Here is a 16854-nt window from a genome sequence, read left to right as displayed (position 1 = left end):
GTCCATTGGTCATGTGCATAAGTTCTTTGGCCACTCCACTTCCCATATTGTACTTTACATTCCTGTGGCTATTCTGTGAATACCAATTTGTACTTCTTAATCTCCTCACTTCTTCATGCATTCCTCCAAACCCCCCTCCAATTTGGCAACCTTCAAAAAGCTGTCCATATCCATGATTCATGTGTCTTCTTCATGTTTGATCAGTTTGTTTTTTAGATTCAGTTGTTGATAGGTATGTGTTTATTGCCATTTTATTTTTCATAGTTTTGATCTTTTTATTAAATAAGTCCCTTTAACATTTCATGTAATGATGGTTTGGTGATAATGAACTCCTTCAGGTTTTCTTGACTGGGAAGCTCTTTATCAGCCCTTCAATACTAAGTGATAGCTTTGCTGGGTAGAGGAATCTTATCATGGTTGTAGGTCCCTGTTTTTCATGACTTTGAATATTTCTTGCCAATCCCTTCTAGTCTGCAAAGTTTCTTTTGAGAAATCAGCTGACAGTCTTATGGGAACTCCCCTATAGATAACTCTTTTCTCTTGCTGCTTTTAAGATTCTCTCTTTGTCTTTAACCTTGGCATTTTAATTATGATGTTTCTTGGAGTGGGCCTCTTTGCATCCATCTTGTTTGGGACTCTCTGTCCTTCCTAGACTTGCATGTCTCTTTCCTTCACCTGATTAGAGAAGTTTTCTTTAATTATTTTCTCAACTGGATTTCCAGTTTCTTGCTCTTGCTCTTCTCCTTCTGGCACCCCTGTGATGTGAATGTTGACCCTCTTGAGGTTGTTCCAGAGGCTCCTTAGATTATCCTGGGTTTTTTGGATTTTTTTTTTTCCTCTTGGTGTTCTGATTGCTTGTTTTTCACTTCCTTATGTTCCAAACCATTGATTTGATTCTAGGCTACATCCACTCTACTGTTGTTCCCCTGTAAATTGTTCTTTATTTCAACTAGTGTATCCTTTGTTTCTGACTGGATCTTTTTTGTGCTGTTGAAGTTCTCACTACTTTCTTGAGCATCCTTATAACCAGTGTTTTGAACTCTGCACCTGATAGATTGCTTATCTCCTTGTTGTTTAGTTCTTCTTCTGGAGTTTTGATCTGTTCTTTCATTTGGCCCATGTTTCTTTGTCTCGTCGTTTTGGCAGTCTCCTTGTATTTGTTTATGTATTAGGAAGAGCTGCTATGACTTCCTGTCTTGGTAACGTGGCTTAATGTAGTAGGTGTCCTGTAGGGTCTATTGGTACAGCCTTCCCTATCGCCCAAGCTGGGTACTTCCGGTGCGCCCTCCATGTGGTCTGAGTGTGTCCTCCTTGTAGTTAAGCCTCGATTTCTGTTGGCAGGTCTATAGAAGGGATTTACCCAGGCCTGTCCGCTGCAAGGACTCACTGTGACCACTGAGCACAAACCTTTGCTCTGCATGGAGGATCAGGCATGCAAGGGCAGGGCGGTGGTGCTCCGACGTGGTCTGTAGCTGTCCACTGGGTTCTTAGGCTCTGGGGTTTCTCAGGTGGTGCAGGTCAAGGTCAGCCACCACCTGTGTTCTGTTCCAGGTCACCCAGCGTGAGCTGCAAAGCAGTCAGCAGATCGCTGACACTGTGCTGGGTGGTCTTGGAGCTTACCAGGCAGAGTCAAACTGTGATCCAAAGCTGGCTGCTGCTAATGTCAAGCCTGGGTTGGAGGGAGCCCCAGATAAAATGCCAGGGCAGGGCAAACAGTGTAAGCCAGGTTGATAGAATCTTAGATTTGGCTCTGGCCTGCCAGTTCTGTGGCTCTGTAGGAAGAGAGCTCAGAAAAGGCACAGTGGCCTTTGCCCACCTTTCTGTCTGGGAGAAAGCTATCTGATACATCACTTCCTCCATGTATGTAACTGGTGCCTTTCAAGCTGCTATCCGGGTGTTGCTGAAGCTCAGAGGGATTGTAGCTGAGTAAGTTCGGTGCTGGTGCTTTAAGAGGGAACTGCTAAGGAATCCAGTAGTTCTTTTCACTGAGTGAAATCTTGCTGGTAAATGTTACCAGGAAATAAAACTAATACTCTTGATAATATTTGCTTTTTAGAGAGCCATTACAGCCATGCAAAATGTTTGTTTCTTACTATATTATTACATTTATATATTTCTATGATTTATTATTCTTGCTTTATGACTTTCCTATATCTTCATATGAGGAAGAACACATTTTTTAATGAAGTATTAGAAAATAATAGCAATGTAAAAAAATTTAGATTTTTCTTTTTTTATTTTACAGGTTTTTAATGAAGATTCCAGATCTTTGGAGATATCTCAGTCTTATACTACCACACAAAGAGAATTTAGTGATTACAATGTACCTTGCAAAAAGAGAAAAATAGAATTAGGCTGGGATGTAATAAAAGATCATCTTCAGAAGTCACAGAATGATTTTGAACTTGTGCCTTGGTAAAAATACTACTTTTTTTCCTCTTTCAGTGTCATTTTAATCTTATTTACATTTTCTCACAAAGACCTCCTTTAATCTTGTTAGCCAGTGGAATCTTTTCATCTAATTGACCAGAACTAGGTCATTTGTCTTCTTCCAAACCAGTCACTGACAAAGGGGGAATATGATTGCCAGGGTGTGTTGAGGTGACCATGTCTCATCTGTTAGTTCCTGGGACAAGGTCTCCTTTCTTAAGCTTATTACTGTAGCAGGAAATAAGCGAGAATAGCTGTCTGGTAGGCCATTGGTAATGGACGCCTCATGGAATTCACCTCAAAACAGAGATTTTAGTATGCATAAGCACCTTTTAGTAGAATTAGATTAGGAAGAAATTAAAGATAACATTCAGAAATCACAGAATAATTTGGACCTTATGCCATGACAAAAGGATTTTCTCCTTTTTTTAATCCTCACCCAAGGATACATTTATTGATTTAGAAAGCGAGGAAAGGAGGGAGAGGAAGAGACATTGATTGCTTGCCTCCAGTCTGGAGTCAAACTGCAGCCTAACGTATGTGCCCTTACTGGGAAAGAAACCTATGATATTTTGGTGCGTGGGACGACTCTCCAACTATCCGAGTTACACCGGCCAGGGCAAGGTTATTTTTTATTATTTTCTATGTTCTTTATTCTCATATAGCATTCACAAGTATTTAAATAAATAAATAAATTGTGGAATTCTGTGAAATCACAAAATATTAGGTCTTACAGGAATCTTTAAGAATTCCTCCAGTCCAGCTTGTTTCCTTCGCTAAAAAAGAAAGCAGATTGAAAAAGGTTAAGCAACTTGCCTATGGACAGTTAGAAATTTGTAGGTTATAGCCAATTTTTATGATATTTACTATGTTGATGAAATGTTTAAATATAATTGAATTGTGTGGAAAAGCGTATTAATTTAGAAAGTTATTGCTTAAGCTCCTTTATTTTCTGTAGTTGAGGGTGCCTACTTCAAGTTTGTTAATTTGTCCATTTAGTCAAGAGTTTTTTACATATTTGGCTCTGACTTGTTTGGCTCAGTTGGTTGAGCATCGTCCCGCAAAGCCAAAGGTCACCTGTTTGATTCCTAGGCAAAGTGCATGCCTGGGTTGCAGGCTTTTTCCAGGTTGGGGTACATGCGAGAGGAAGCTGATCGATGTTTCTCTCTCTTTTTTTCTCCCTTTCTTTCCCTTCTTTCTAAAAAAATAAATAAAATCTTTTTTTCTTGTTATTTATTGAACATTTGCTATGTGCCGAACATTAGGGATACAAAGATAAATTAGTTAAAGTTTCTATTATTGAGTAGCACACATTGTAGAGAACTCACAGCAAATACTTATTGAATTAACTGAATTAATCAAGGGAAATAATTTTTGGAGATTTTTGTTTGTAGACCTGTTTTGGAGAAATATTATTGGTGGCTGAAGAACAGAGAAGGGTGCAATCACTCAGGAGTATAATATTACTAATTTAGTTATTTTTTAAAGATTTTGTGTAAGGAGATATGATAACTTACCCAGCTTACCCACTTTAGGAGATAGGGCCTAATAAAAGTTAAGACTGAGTGTATTATGAGAGTAGTATGAAAATCAATGATGGTAATACTCTAATTACGGTGTATGTCTGTATATTTTCTTTTAGCTTGGTAATAGAATTGAGTAATTTTCAAATTAATTATACTTTTTTCTTTCAGGTTACAGATTACAACCCAATTAATATCTAAATATCCTGCAAGTTTGCCTAACTGTGAGCTGTCACCACTATTGATGATACTATACCAGCTTCTACCTCAGCAACGATGTGGGGAACGCACACCATATGTGTTACGATGCCTTATGGAAGTTGCATTGTGTCAAGGCAAGAAATCAAATCTAGAAGGCTCACAAAAGTCAGATTTATTGAAATTTTGGATTAAAATTTGGTCTATTACCTTACGCAATATTAGTTTTGAACAAATACAAGTTGAAAATTTTGGTTTACTTACAGCCATAATTCAAGGGAGTTTAGTTGAGGTTGACAGAGAATTCTGGAAGTTATTTACTGGATCAGCCTGCAGACCTTCATGGTAAGTTGACTGTATTGTATCAGATTTTGCAGTTTTCTTATTTACATATATATATGTATGTATACACACACTCTCTCTCTTTCTCTCATATATATTTATATATATACATTCTCCTCCAATTTGGATTCTGTAACTTCAGTTAAGAATTGTTAAATTCTATTTATTGTTTGTCCGAGAGGTCTCAATAAGTAAATGTAAATTTAGTTTTAAATGTGGAGAGATTACTAAGGCTAGTTTTAAGAAATTAAATGTTTAAATTTTGTATGTGTAATTTGACAGTTTATTACTTATTTCTTCTATATTCATAAATCATATTTTTTTAGTAGTACTACATACTTAAAGAGGTTACCTTTAACATTAATTTTTCTTTGTTTTGTTATAGTCCTGTTACATGCTGTTTGACTTTGGCACTGACCATCTGTGTAGTTCCAGAAACAGTAAAAATGGGAATGGAGCAGAATATATCTGAAGTAAATAGAAGTTTTTCTTTAAGGGAATTGATAATGAAATGGCTCTTATTCTATCAGTTAGAAGATGACTTTGAAGACAGTACAGAGCTGCCTCCAATTCTGCACAGGTAAAAACAGTGCTACTGTTTTGTGGTTTTGTTTAGTAATGCTCCGTCCATGACTGTTTGATGCAAGATGACTTTATTTTACAGTGATAATGCAGCATTTCCCAGAGCTAGCCCTAAATATTAAACAGTCCCTGCTTTGTTACAGTATTCTTTCTTTTTGTGCCTATGTCTTTGTCCTAAGAGGACAATAAGGGGGATGTGCACGAAGAATCTGCATATAACTTTTAGCACTTCTGTGTTACTTTGTGATCTTCTGTAAATAGGTCCACCTGAACATATACCTAAGTCATGTGCATCCTGGAATCATGATGAGAGTATCTTCTGGGTGAAATATATTAAATCAATGAGGGGATGAAATGAGAAAGAGACAAAGTGGGACTTAAGGAATAGAATGGGGAGCAGCTTGCTCACTTCACTTTTCTGATTGGAATGGAGTGATTGTTAGATCTTTGGATCCAAGTGCTTTAATTTCATAATTGTTTTATCTCAGAACTGAGCTTTAAAAATTGCATGCTATTTTGCTTCTAGAAATTGTTAAAAACGATAGTGAAATAAAATTATGCTCCTTAAATTCTTTCAAATGTTAAGGCATTCAGTTATAGATGAAAGCAATTTTAATTTTGGATCCCAATTTTAGAGGTCAATACTAAAGCCAAACATTGGTCTTTAAGTTTAAAGAATACTTTAAGTGGCTTTGGTATTTCAAGTGAAAATTTTATTTTTCTTTGTAGTAACTTTCCACATCTTTCACTGGAGAAAATTCTTGTGAGTCTCACCATGAAAAACTGTAAAGCTGCAATGAATTATTTTCAGAGTGTGCCAGAATGGTATGTTATCTAATAGAATTCTGTGTTTTTTAAAGTTATATCTTTAATTACGTGGAGTAGTAGCTATATCTTTAAAAATTTTGAAGAAATTGGTCAATTAAAAAAATTACAATAGCCTGGGAAATGTTTCTTTTAATTTAATGATTGCTATTTATGTTCTATAATTTTAAATCTAGTTTACTATTTTAAATGCTATATAGTATAATGTGACATTTGCCAGTGGAAGAAATAGAATGTTATGATGGAAAATTAAGAACATACAAATTACATGAAATGAGTTTTTTAAAGATATGACCCGTTTTAAAAAATAGATTTTATTTATTTTTAGAGAGAGGGTAAGGGGAGACAAAGAGGGAGACAAACATCAGTGTGACAGAGAAACATCGAAGTGATCGGAAACATCGATTAGTTGCCTCTCATTCTTGCCCCAAGGCGGGACAAAACCTGTAACCTAGGCATGTGCCCTGACAGGGAATTGCACCTGTGAGCTTTCGTTTTGCAGAACATGCCCAACCCCACTGAGCCACCCTGGTCAGGGCAAGATATGACCTATATTTATATGTCAGATAAAATCTGACTATATTAACTTTAAAAACTAATGATAAAAAAAAAAAAACCAATGATAATTGAGGAAAGGGTAAACAAAATAAATTTTAAAACCTCATATTAGCTGATTGACTCAAAGGCTTACTTTTTCACTGACTGAAAATGACTCACTGACATGAAGATTTCTCATCTTCCTCAAGAGGGCATTAGATGAAAAAAAATGCTACATTTTAGAGAAATCAAAGGTTAAAAAAAGAAATGCTTTAATAATATTATTCTTCATGTTTATATACAGTGTTATTAATGTAATCTTTTTAATACTTCCTGAATTTGCCTTTGAGATTGTTATTTGTATTACTTTTGTCCATTTCTTAGTAAAATAGGGTACTAAATAATGAAATCTGATACACGTAGGTATCAAAGTCTGAAGAAGGAACATTTAAAAGACTGATACATTAATTGTATAAACTAGTCTTTGAATAAGTTAATGTTTTCATTTGTAAGAGAATGCTGCTATATGAAGATGAAGTATTAGGTAATTTGATTATCAATTAAAGATCTTATTTTTTGAAGTGAACAACGTCAAAAAGAGAAACAAGAGCCTGCATTCTCAGCAGTTGAAGAACTATTTCTTCAGACAACTTTTGACAAAATGGATTTTTTAACCATTGTGAAAGAATGTGCAATGGAAACACCTAAATCTAGTGTAGGCTTTTCTGTCCACCAAAATCTCAAGGAATCACTGGATCACTATCTTCTGGAATTGTCGGAACGGCTTCTACATATCTACTCATCTGAGGTGAGATTTTTAAAAAAAACTAAGACTGGTAGGAAGGAGAAATGAGTAGGAAAGGATAGGCACTAAGAATGGTAAGAAGCTTACTTTTAAAAGCAAAGTGACAGTACATGTCAGCTAATAGTGAAAATAGCATGAAAAAAGGAAAACTGAAGAAAAATAATTTATACTTTATTTGTACCAAGAATTCTGTGGGGCACTATAGAAGTAGAATTCTTTGAGTGGGTTTATGAGGAATGATAATGTTTTTGAGTAGAGTGATTATTTGATAAAAATGATTCAATATTGTGGAGGGAGGTGTTACAATAACAGCAAAGGACATAATTGAAACTGATCTAATAAATTTGTTAGTCATTGAAGTGGAAAGAGTGATTAATAAATGTAATAAATGAATGACCAGTCACCAGTATTTTAGAGGTAATCTAGTAATTTCTCATATGATTTCCTTTGTGCTCTTAAATCACAAATTCTCTTCATGTGTGCTGTTTTCTTGCCAAAATTCTCATGTCTTTCTACCTATTACTATATATTCCAATCATCTACATGTCAAAATCCTTGCTAAAGCCTTTTGTGGATAATCTCAGGCATAACAATTCATCTTTTAATTTTCATAGTACTTAATATTTCCATTTTTATAGGTCACTTGGCATCTTCCTTGTACAATAATTTGTGTATATGTTTTATACACAAATACCTCTTAAACCATGCTGTAAGCTCCTTAAAGGGCATATATATATGTGTGTGTGTGTGTGTGTGTATATATATATATATATATATATATATATATATATACACATATATAATTTTATATATATATATAAAATTAATCTTTGTATATGCCATGATGCCTTGTTAAATGGAAGATGATAAAATATTGGTTGAATAAAAGAAAAACTGCAAGCTTCTCAACGGAGTGATTTCAGTAGTCAGGGACAGTGGGCTGAAGAACCAGAGAAGGGACAGTGTGCCTGTTTCATGTGCCTTAATTACTGACATTCTTGTCTATCACAGTTGTAACCACTTTCATTACAAAGTAATATGGTGTTCTATGTTTTCCCCTAAAATGCCATTCCCTACAGTATAGGAATAAAAAAATCCAAAATTATTTTTTTCTTTGTAACCTTTGCAAAATCATATATAATTTTATAAAATTGGCTAAGGGCTTGCTACTTGTAAAAATATTTGTGTTAGTCTGTGGCGTCTAAAAAGCTGAATAAGTCAAGGTTCTTGTCATTCAGAAGCTCTGAAGGTCATTTTAATATTTCTATGAGTATTTTCTGAGTATGTTGTAAGAGTTACAGACATTTCCTTGCCTGTCAGTTTTGTTTTCTGGCTGCCTCAAATCCATAAGGGCCTTTGCAGTACACTGTGCTACTTTAAAAGGAGTTATCTTACTTGGCCATTTTGAGATACTTGTGCTGTTTTTCTTGAGAACCCTGGTTATCATAGTTCTGCAAGGATCTGTTTGATGTTTTTCAGAGATTATCAGAATTACACCACTACTAGTAACTCAACTGAATTTTTGTTTCTTAATATGTACATAAGATTTGTTTTTACAAGAGATAATCATAGAGTACTGAAATTATTTATGAATCATATGTTTTGTGTTTTACTTTAAGACTACAAATACAGAAACACTTGTCCGGTGTTCAAGTATTCTGGTGGGTGTTCTTGGTTGCTATTGTCATGTGGGTGTAATAACTGAAGAGGAAGTGTATAAATCAGAATTATTCCACAAAGCCAAGGTAGGAGAATTTATGTAAGTTCTGGATTAATTAAATGAAATATATCCTTGGGAAAATTGGTGTATTTGTTTGGAAAACATAAGTTTTTATGTAAGTTAACCCTTTCTCTTTTATTTATGCAGTCTGAGAAGAAATAATACTCTGTGTCCTTCCTTAAGATTTGAAATTATTTTAAGCCAACAATAAATATTATAGTAATTGAAACAGTATTACATTACAGTTTAATCTCAACAAAAGTTTCTCATTTTTATTTGTACTTTTAAAAGTTTTTTCTGTGGTCAATTATGCTAAAGAATCCTTGACTAAGAGTGTTAATCAAGGCGCTAAGGATTAAACTCATTTTCATCTCTGTGCTACTGTCCGTTGTGTGATTTGTAAGAAGAAGGTATAAGATTTGTCATTTATAAAAATTGTTCATAATTTTTTATGATACTGTAAGTCAGGTATAACTTATTAAAAAACTTAATTTACCTTTAATTAAAAATTTAAAAAGTAGTCACTAAACTACAATTTTAACTGAAATTTGAACTTTTTCTTCTTTTGTTCTTAATAGTCTCTAATGCAGTGTGCCGGAGAAGCTATCGATCTGTTTAAAAATAAAACAGATGGGGGATCTAGAATTATTTCACTGAGAAATATGATGCACTTATGTACAAGTTGCTTATGTAACTGTACCAAGGTAAGATGTTCTTCCTACTTGACAGTATATCCTATTGAGGGGGTTGATAACTGGTTGGTGGTGCTAATTGTTTTTTGGTCCATTTATAAGTTTATACACTGATTTAAAATGAAATTGAATGGAAAATAAAAGGTAGTATCCAGAGGAATAAAGCAATAGATAATCTGAGTAACTTATGAAACTAATTTCATCATTTTAGGAAGTTTCAGAATTTACCACTATTATAACATACATGACCCTTATTGCCAGCATGTTTTCATTCACTTAATAAATATGTGTTGACTGCTAGCTGTGTGATGTGCATAGCATTATATTAGGGTTAGTGAGAACCACAAAGATAAACAAGTGCAGTGTATACATTACTCTCTGTGAAGATAGTCTTACACAATACTTGGTAGGAAGAATGTCACTGTGTGTAGGCTTTCTTTTGATTTGGAGCTAGTTTGAGGGTTAGCTGAGCCAGTTTAGGGTGTTGATAATAATTGGAAACATTTTTTAAAGCTATTATTAAGTACATGGCCATATATCAATATTATTAACATGTATTTTTGATTTTGTATTGTGTCTTTTTATGTTTTGGTGTAAGTTGAAAGGAGAGAAGTGTAAGAATAAACTAAGCTACAATTACTGCTTGCTTATGTTCAGGGTTATTAGCTGGTATTTTACTTTAATGGTGTTTATGCACAGTGGGAGAGATGTGCTATAGTTATTATTAACCCAAGAAAAGAGGTTAGTATTTTTTAAAGTTATTTATAACTTCACCCTATAATAAACTCTTTCTTTACCCATGCTTGTCATGTTAGAGAATTTTTAGTGTAAAGGAAAATGTGTTGTATTTCATTAAATATTGTCTTCCAAGAGTAATTGTTTGTTTTTATTTCTTTGCTTGTTTTTTTTCTTTTTTGGTTCATCTTCATTATAGCACAATCCAAATAAGATTGCATCTAGATTTTTCCTACGATTGTTAACATCAAAGCTAATGAATGATATTGCAGATATTTGTAGAAGTTTAGTAAGTATGCTTTTTGTTTTACTACCATATTATTGTTGTCGTTGTTTTTATTCTTTATACATTTGTTAATCCAATATATAGATAATAAACTCATGCTATGAATAAGGCAAGGTGCTGCATAGTGCTTGGATTCCAGCAGAGAATGAAACATAGCCTTTGATGTGATGGGGCATGTAAGCTGATGGAGAAGAGAGATATGTAACAAAGTTACCCAAATTATTGATTATATTTGTGATAAGTATCTACAAGGAGAAGCAGAGAGCCCAGGAGAACATCTAAGGAGATTTGAGCCAATCAGGGTGGTAGGAAAGGATTTTGCTGGATATACAGTTTCAGTGGTGACTTGAAGGATAATTAGTTCTTAGCATTGTAAAGGTAGTGGGTGAGGTCATAGGCAGAAAGATCAAAGGAAAACCAAGAGTGTACAGTGGTAGAAGGCAAGGGAAAGTTTTTCCAGAAGAGTCATAGGCATACTGGGTTAAATGTTAATGAATTAATCAAGACCAAAATGTGCATAGATCCTGCAACATTGAGACCAGTATCATGACCAAAATTAGTTGTGGGTGCAAAAGCTAGATTGGAGTGGGTTGGGGAGCGAGAGAAATTGAGAGCAAATACCACAGACCTTTCTTTTTTTTTCTTTTAATTGTATTTATTGGGGTGACATTGATTTGCAAAACCATACAGGGTTCGAGTGTACAAACAGTAAAACATCTGCACACTGTATTGTTCTTCCATTGTCCTTCCTTCCTCATTTCTCCCCATTTGCCCACCTTCACCGACCCCTCCACCCCACTTTACCTCTGGCTCTCACCACTCTGTTGTCTGTCTTTGTGTTTTGTATATGTGTGTTTGCTTAATCCCTACTCTTTCTTTCATCCAGTCCCACAACCCCCTCCCTCTGATAGCTGTCAGTCTTCCCTGTGTTTATGCCTCTGTTTCTCTTTCGTACGTCAGTTTATTTTGTTCATTAGATTCCCCATATAAATGAGATTATATGTTATTTGTCTTTCTCTGACTGGTTTATTTCACTTATCATAATAATCTCCAGGTTTATCGATGCCGTCGCAAAGGTAAGATTTTCTCTTTCACGGCTGAGTAGTAGTTCATTGTGTAAACAGGTCACAACTTTTTATCCACTTATCTACTGTTGGACACTTGGCTGTTTCCAGATTGTGGCTATTGAACATAATGCTGCAGTGAACACAGAAGTGCATATATTCTTTGGAATTAGTAATTCAGGTTTCTTCTAATATATTCCCAGAAGTGGAATTGCTGAGTCATAAGGCAGTTCCATTTTTAATTTTGGGGCAATCTCCATACTGCTTTCCACAGTGGCTGCACCAGTCTGCATTCCCACCAACAGTGCATAGAGTTCCCTCTTCTCCACATCCTCACCAGCACTTGTTTGCTGTTGTATTGATGATGGCCATTCTGACAGCTGGAGGTGATATCTCATTGTGGTTTTAATTTGCATCCTCTGATGATTAGTGATGTTGAATATTTTTTCACATGTATATTGGCCATTTGTATGTCCTCTTTGGAGAGGTGTGTATTCAAGTCCTTTCCCATTTTTTAATAGGATTGTTTGTCTTCATGGTTGAGTTGTATAAGTTCTTTATATATTTTGGAAATTAATCCATATTGACCCGTCCCGCAGGTCGAGCAACGAGGACCCTAGAGGGGGAGTGAGGATGAGAAAGGGGCAAGAGGCACAAAGAATGGAGACAAGACAGTGCTCTGATCAAGTCTCGTTTATTCTTAGTAAAAACAGCATTCTTATAGCTCAGGAGAGGAGGAATTTTTCACTAGGGAGGAGCGCAGCTGCAGCTGGGGCGTTATCTTGACAGATAAGAGTTACGATGAAGGACAGCAACTCCCAAGAAGAGAAAGAGGGAAGTTGCCCTTAATTAGGAGCAGACAACTGTTATGGGATAATGAGGCCATGCCAAGCAGAACTTTAGGATGCCGGTCAGCAAGACTTTAGCCGAGGAACTTTTTAGTTCCCCACACATATCAGATGTATCATTGGTGAATATGTTCCCTGATGCAGTGGGTTGCCTTTTTATTGGGTTGCTCAAAAAGTCCGTATGGTTTTATCTGTAAAATAAAAGATATACTTTTCATTTTCACCAGCAACTTTATTGATTTGGATACTTTGAGTATGTTACCTCTCTCTTGCATGGTATAACATTGGCCTCAAAATGTCTCAGTTTGATTGCAATCAACTTCAACTGGTCTGCCTGACCGTGGTTCATTGTTCAGCAAGAAATCCTCAGCATGAAACCTCACAAACCACTTTTCACACCTTCGAGCACTCACGGCACTTTCTCGACACACTACACAAACCTTCTTTTTGAGTTTCAGTCGTGTTTTTCCCTCTCTTGAAATAATAAAGCATTATATGCAGAAAATGTTGTGTAATTTCTTCCCTCTTCCATATTAAAATGGCTACACAAATATTTACCAATTTCATAGATACTTTTTGCACAATGATATGACAGCTGTCACAATACAATCTTAAAATTGTTTCAAATGAAGTTAAAGACAACTAAGTGCTATTAGAGCCATCTAATGGAAAAAAACAAATTAACTTTTTGGCCAACCCAATACTTCTTGGTGGTTTCTTTTGCTGTGGAAAAGCTTTTTAGTTTGATATAGTCCCATTTGTGTATTTTTTCCTGTGTTTTCTTACCTTAGGAGATGTGTTGGCAAAAATATTGCTAGGAGAGATGTCTGAGGTTTTACCGCCTATCTTCTAATATGGTTTTGTGACTGATATTTAACTCTTTTGAGTTTATTGTTGTGTATGGAGTAAGTTGATCTAGTTTTTTTTAACATGTACTTGTTCAATTTTTCCAGCACCATTTATTTAAGAAACTGTCTTTACTCCATTGTATGCTCTTGTGCCCTCTGTCAATTAGTAATTGACCATAAAGGCATGGGTTTATTTCTGGACTTCTTTCCTGTTTCTTTTGATTTGTCTGCCTGTTCTTATGCCAATGCTAGGCTTTTTTTTTATTACAATGGCCTTGTAGTATAGTTTGATATCAGGTATTCTGAAACTTCCAACTTTGTTGCTCTTTCTCAAGATTGCTGCAGTTATTTGGGTCTACTTTTGGTTCCATATGAATTTTTGGAATATTTGTTCTAGATCTGTGAAATATGCCATTGGTATTTTAATAGGTATTACATGGAATCTATAGATTGCTTTGGGTAGTGTGTACATTTTAATGATGGTAATTCTTCCAATTCAGAACACGGTATGTGCTTCCACTTATTTGTATATTACTCATTTTCTTTCTTCAGTGTCCTATAGTTTTCCAGGTACAGGCCTTTAACCTTCTTACTTAACTTGATTCCTAAGTACTTTATTTTTTGTAGTACAGTAGTTGTAGTGAATGGGACTGCATTATTAATTTTTCTTTCCGAGAGTTCATTATTGGTATATAAAAATGCCACGGATTTCTTGATATTAATTTTATATCCTGCTACTTTGCCGAATTTATTTATTAGACCTAGTCGTTTTTTGATGCATTTTTTAGGGTTTTCTATGTACAATATCATGTCATATGTGAATAATGAGTTTTATTTCCTTCTTTCAAATGTGGATGACTTTTTTTTCTTCTTCTTCTTGTCTGATTGCTGGCTAGGAATTCCAGTACTATGGTAACCCTTTGAGTGCCATGAGTAATTGCTAAAATTTGTGTGAAAAATGCCAGGCTATTTTGCTGAGATATGCTGAGTTTATGAAAAATGTCTATAAAAACATTATTATTCATAGTAATTTGCTGATAATTTCATGACATATAGTAAATACACTCTTCTTTTGTAAGCAGTGTTCTTTGACGCAATTTGGAAAAAACTTTATTGCATTAAAATTATTTTATAACAATTATTTTAGAAAAAATAATTTCTTTCTTTCAATATGGCTTTTGAAGTATCATGTATGGCATAATATAAAACCTATGATTATAATTTGAAAAACACATAGCAACATGAATAACAAGAAGTATGCCAAATATTGCATAAATTTTTGAAAGACAAAAAGAAAACTCCATAACACAAACGACATTCACACTAGAGACATATATCAATAGATATCAACAGTGAAAAACAGTTTATAAACCAAATGCTAACGCTATACCGTAAAGCAATGAAAGTGTCCATTAGCAAAAGTTTCCTTATCATGCACACTGCATATTTTTGAGGATTATTGCAAAGATAAGTGAAATTAAAAGGACTGTTTAAAATGTAGGTAAAAATTATAACAGAATTAATATGTCAGTATTTGAACAAGCATAAAAATTCAAAGTTTGAATCAACATGAGAAAAAGTTATATCAATATATAACCTGAGGTACAAAAAAAAGAGAACAAAACATAAAATACGAATTATTCTGTTGTTATTTACATTTATAGCCATCAAAAAAAGAGTTGCTGGGAGCTATGCTGGCATTTTTGGGAAAATTTGTCAGCATCGCTCACAGTGACATTGGCACTCAACGGGTTAAATAAGAGAGGTGAAAGCCACCACACTTGTCTTGATCCTGATCTTAAGGGAAATCCTTTCACTGTTTTTGCCCATAGAGTATGATGTTGGCTGTGGTTTTGTCATATATGGCCATAGCTCCTCAGGGGGACCTCCACAGTCTCGATATTCCTTCTGATTTTTCAAATGTGGGTATGGGACCACTCGTTCTCTCTGTCTGCCCCTCTTACTAGTCTGGATGTGGTTTCTTTTTTATATTCTTAGTTCTAGGACTTCTGTTCTGCAAGATTTCAGGTGGTTCTGAATAATGGTCTTTTTGTAGTTCAGTTGTAATTTTTATGTGATCCCGAGAGGATGTATCACGTTTACCTACTCTGACTTCTTAACTGGAAGCCCAGCACATCAAATATTAATTAACATTTAATTATTGTTGTTGTTACAAAGAGTTTGTATAAAGGTTCTTTTGTCATATTTGTACCTGTGAAGGATGTAGGATATATTCTATAAATGGAATTACTAGTTTAGAAGGAATGTGAATTTTACTTTGGATGGATGTAGTGATTGTTCTCAAGTAGTCATGTAAGTTTATACTTTTACCATACCCTTATTAATTTTGGGTAGTATAAAATGTCTTAGTATAAGAAATTATTTGTAAAGTTTGCATATTATTCTGTTGTCATAGGCATATTACGATTTATATCCATTTTTCTATTGTTGAAAATATAATAGAAATAATACTGCAGTGTTCATACACATGAACGTTGAATCATCTGATTAGGTGAATTTTAACTACATTTTGCTTCTGAAAGAAGCCAACTTGAAAAAACACCTTTCTCCTTTAAAGGTATCCGTTATGAAAACTCCACCTGAAAATGGACAAGTAGAATCAATGGAAGATGACAATGATGAAAAGGATTACCCTGCTAGTAATGTTAGTGATGCAAATGAATCTGGAGAGAACCAGCTTAGTATTGGTAAATATATATTTATGATGTGGGATTTCTTTTACCTCTTCATATTGATTTGGCATTCCAAAAAGCCTCATAGTTACTTATTTTATGTTCATTTTATTTCCTTTTGGTATAGTCTATTAGGATTGGTTTTTTTCCCCTACACATTTTAGATTCTCTAATTTTTTAATTGAATTTATTAGTTTTCTGTTCTTCATTTGGAAAATTAAAATAATTACTAAAAAGAGCAAGTGATAGTTTTTTTTTTTTGGAAAATAGAAAGCAGGAGAGTGATAAAGCACCCATAATGCCATCCCTTTTAACCTTTTTCTGTTATTTATCTCTCTCTCTCTCTCTCTCTCTCTTTTTTTTAACCAGTTCAAAGCCGTTATTGGGGAGGTCCAAACAGGTGGTCTGAGTCTAGAGTGACTGCAGTCCCAAGCAGAAACAGAGTGGGGTTTTTAAAGGGCTTTAATCCTGGGTAGCAATATTAACAGAGTCCGGGCAAGCATAGTGACCTGATTGCAGGCTGAAACAGTTGATTCTTGCAAAAGAGGGAATAGGAGTTGGAGAGATCCCCTGCAGATGGTCCGACGGGACAGTTGATTAGGAGCTGTAGTTGATTCTGAGAACAGAGAAGTTGCTAAATTTTTGTCTGTGGATAGGGATACCTTTGAAGGATATAGGCAGTCACTGGTGCCAGCAGTTACTGCGGAGGGCAGCAGATTTTATTGG

General features: G+C 34.7%; 1 protein-coding gene across 1 annotated transcript in view; it reads left to right on the top strand.

The window, feature by feature from the left end:
- LOC150019847 (serine-protein kinase ATM-like) overlaps positions 1 to 16854 on the top strand; it is a 174450-nt gene that overhangs the window by 30022 nt on the left and 127574 nt on the right. The window contains exons 9-17 of the mRNA XM_090266710.1: positions 2246 to 2415; positions 4125 to 4496; positions 4879 to 5073; positions 5805 to 5900; positions 7020 to 7245; positions 8862 to 8987; positions 9541 to 9666; positions 10589 to 10678; positions 16014 to 16143. Of these exons, the coding sequence (XP_090122836.1) occupies positions 2246 to 2415; positions 4125 to 4496; positions 4879 to 5073; positions 5805 to 5900; positions 7020 to 7245; positions 8862 to 8987; positions 9541 to 9666; positions 10589 to 10678; positions 16014 to 16143 (1531 nt within the window). The remainder of the gene's footprint in view (positions 1 to 2245; positions 2416 to 4124; positions 4497 to 4878; positions 5074 to 5804; positions 5901 to 7019; positions 7246 to 8861; positions 8988 to 9540; positions 9667 to 10588; positions 10679 to 16013; positions 16144 to 16854) is intronic.

Source organism: Furipterus horrens, unplaced genomic scaffold, assembly GCF_987537825.1.
Source record: "Furipterus horrens unplaced genomic scaffold, mFurHor1.1.pri manual_scaffold_2, whole genome shotgun sequence".
NCBI classification, from domain to species: domain Eukaryota; kingdom Metazoa; phylum Chordata; class Mammalia; order Chiroptera; family Furipteridae; genus Furipterus; species Furipterus horrens.
The sequence above is the reverse complement of the archived record's forward strand: the minus strand, read 5'-3'. Positions and strand labels throughout refer to the sequence as shown.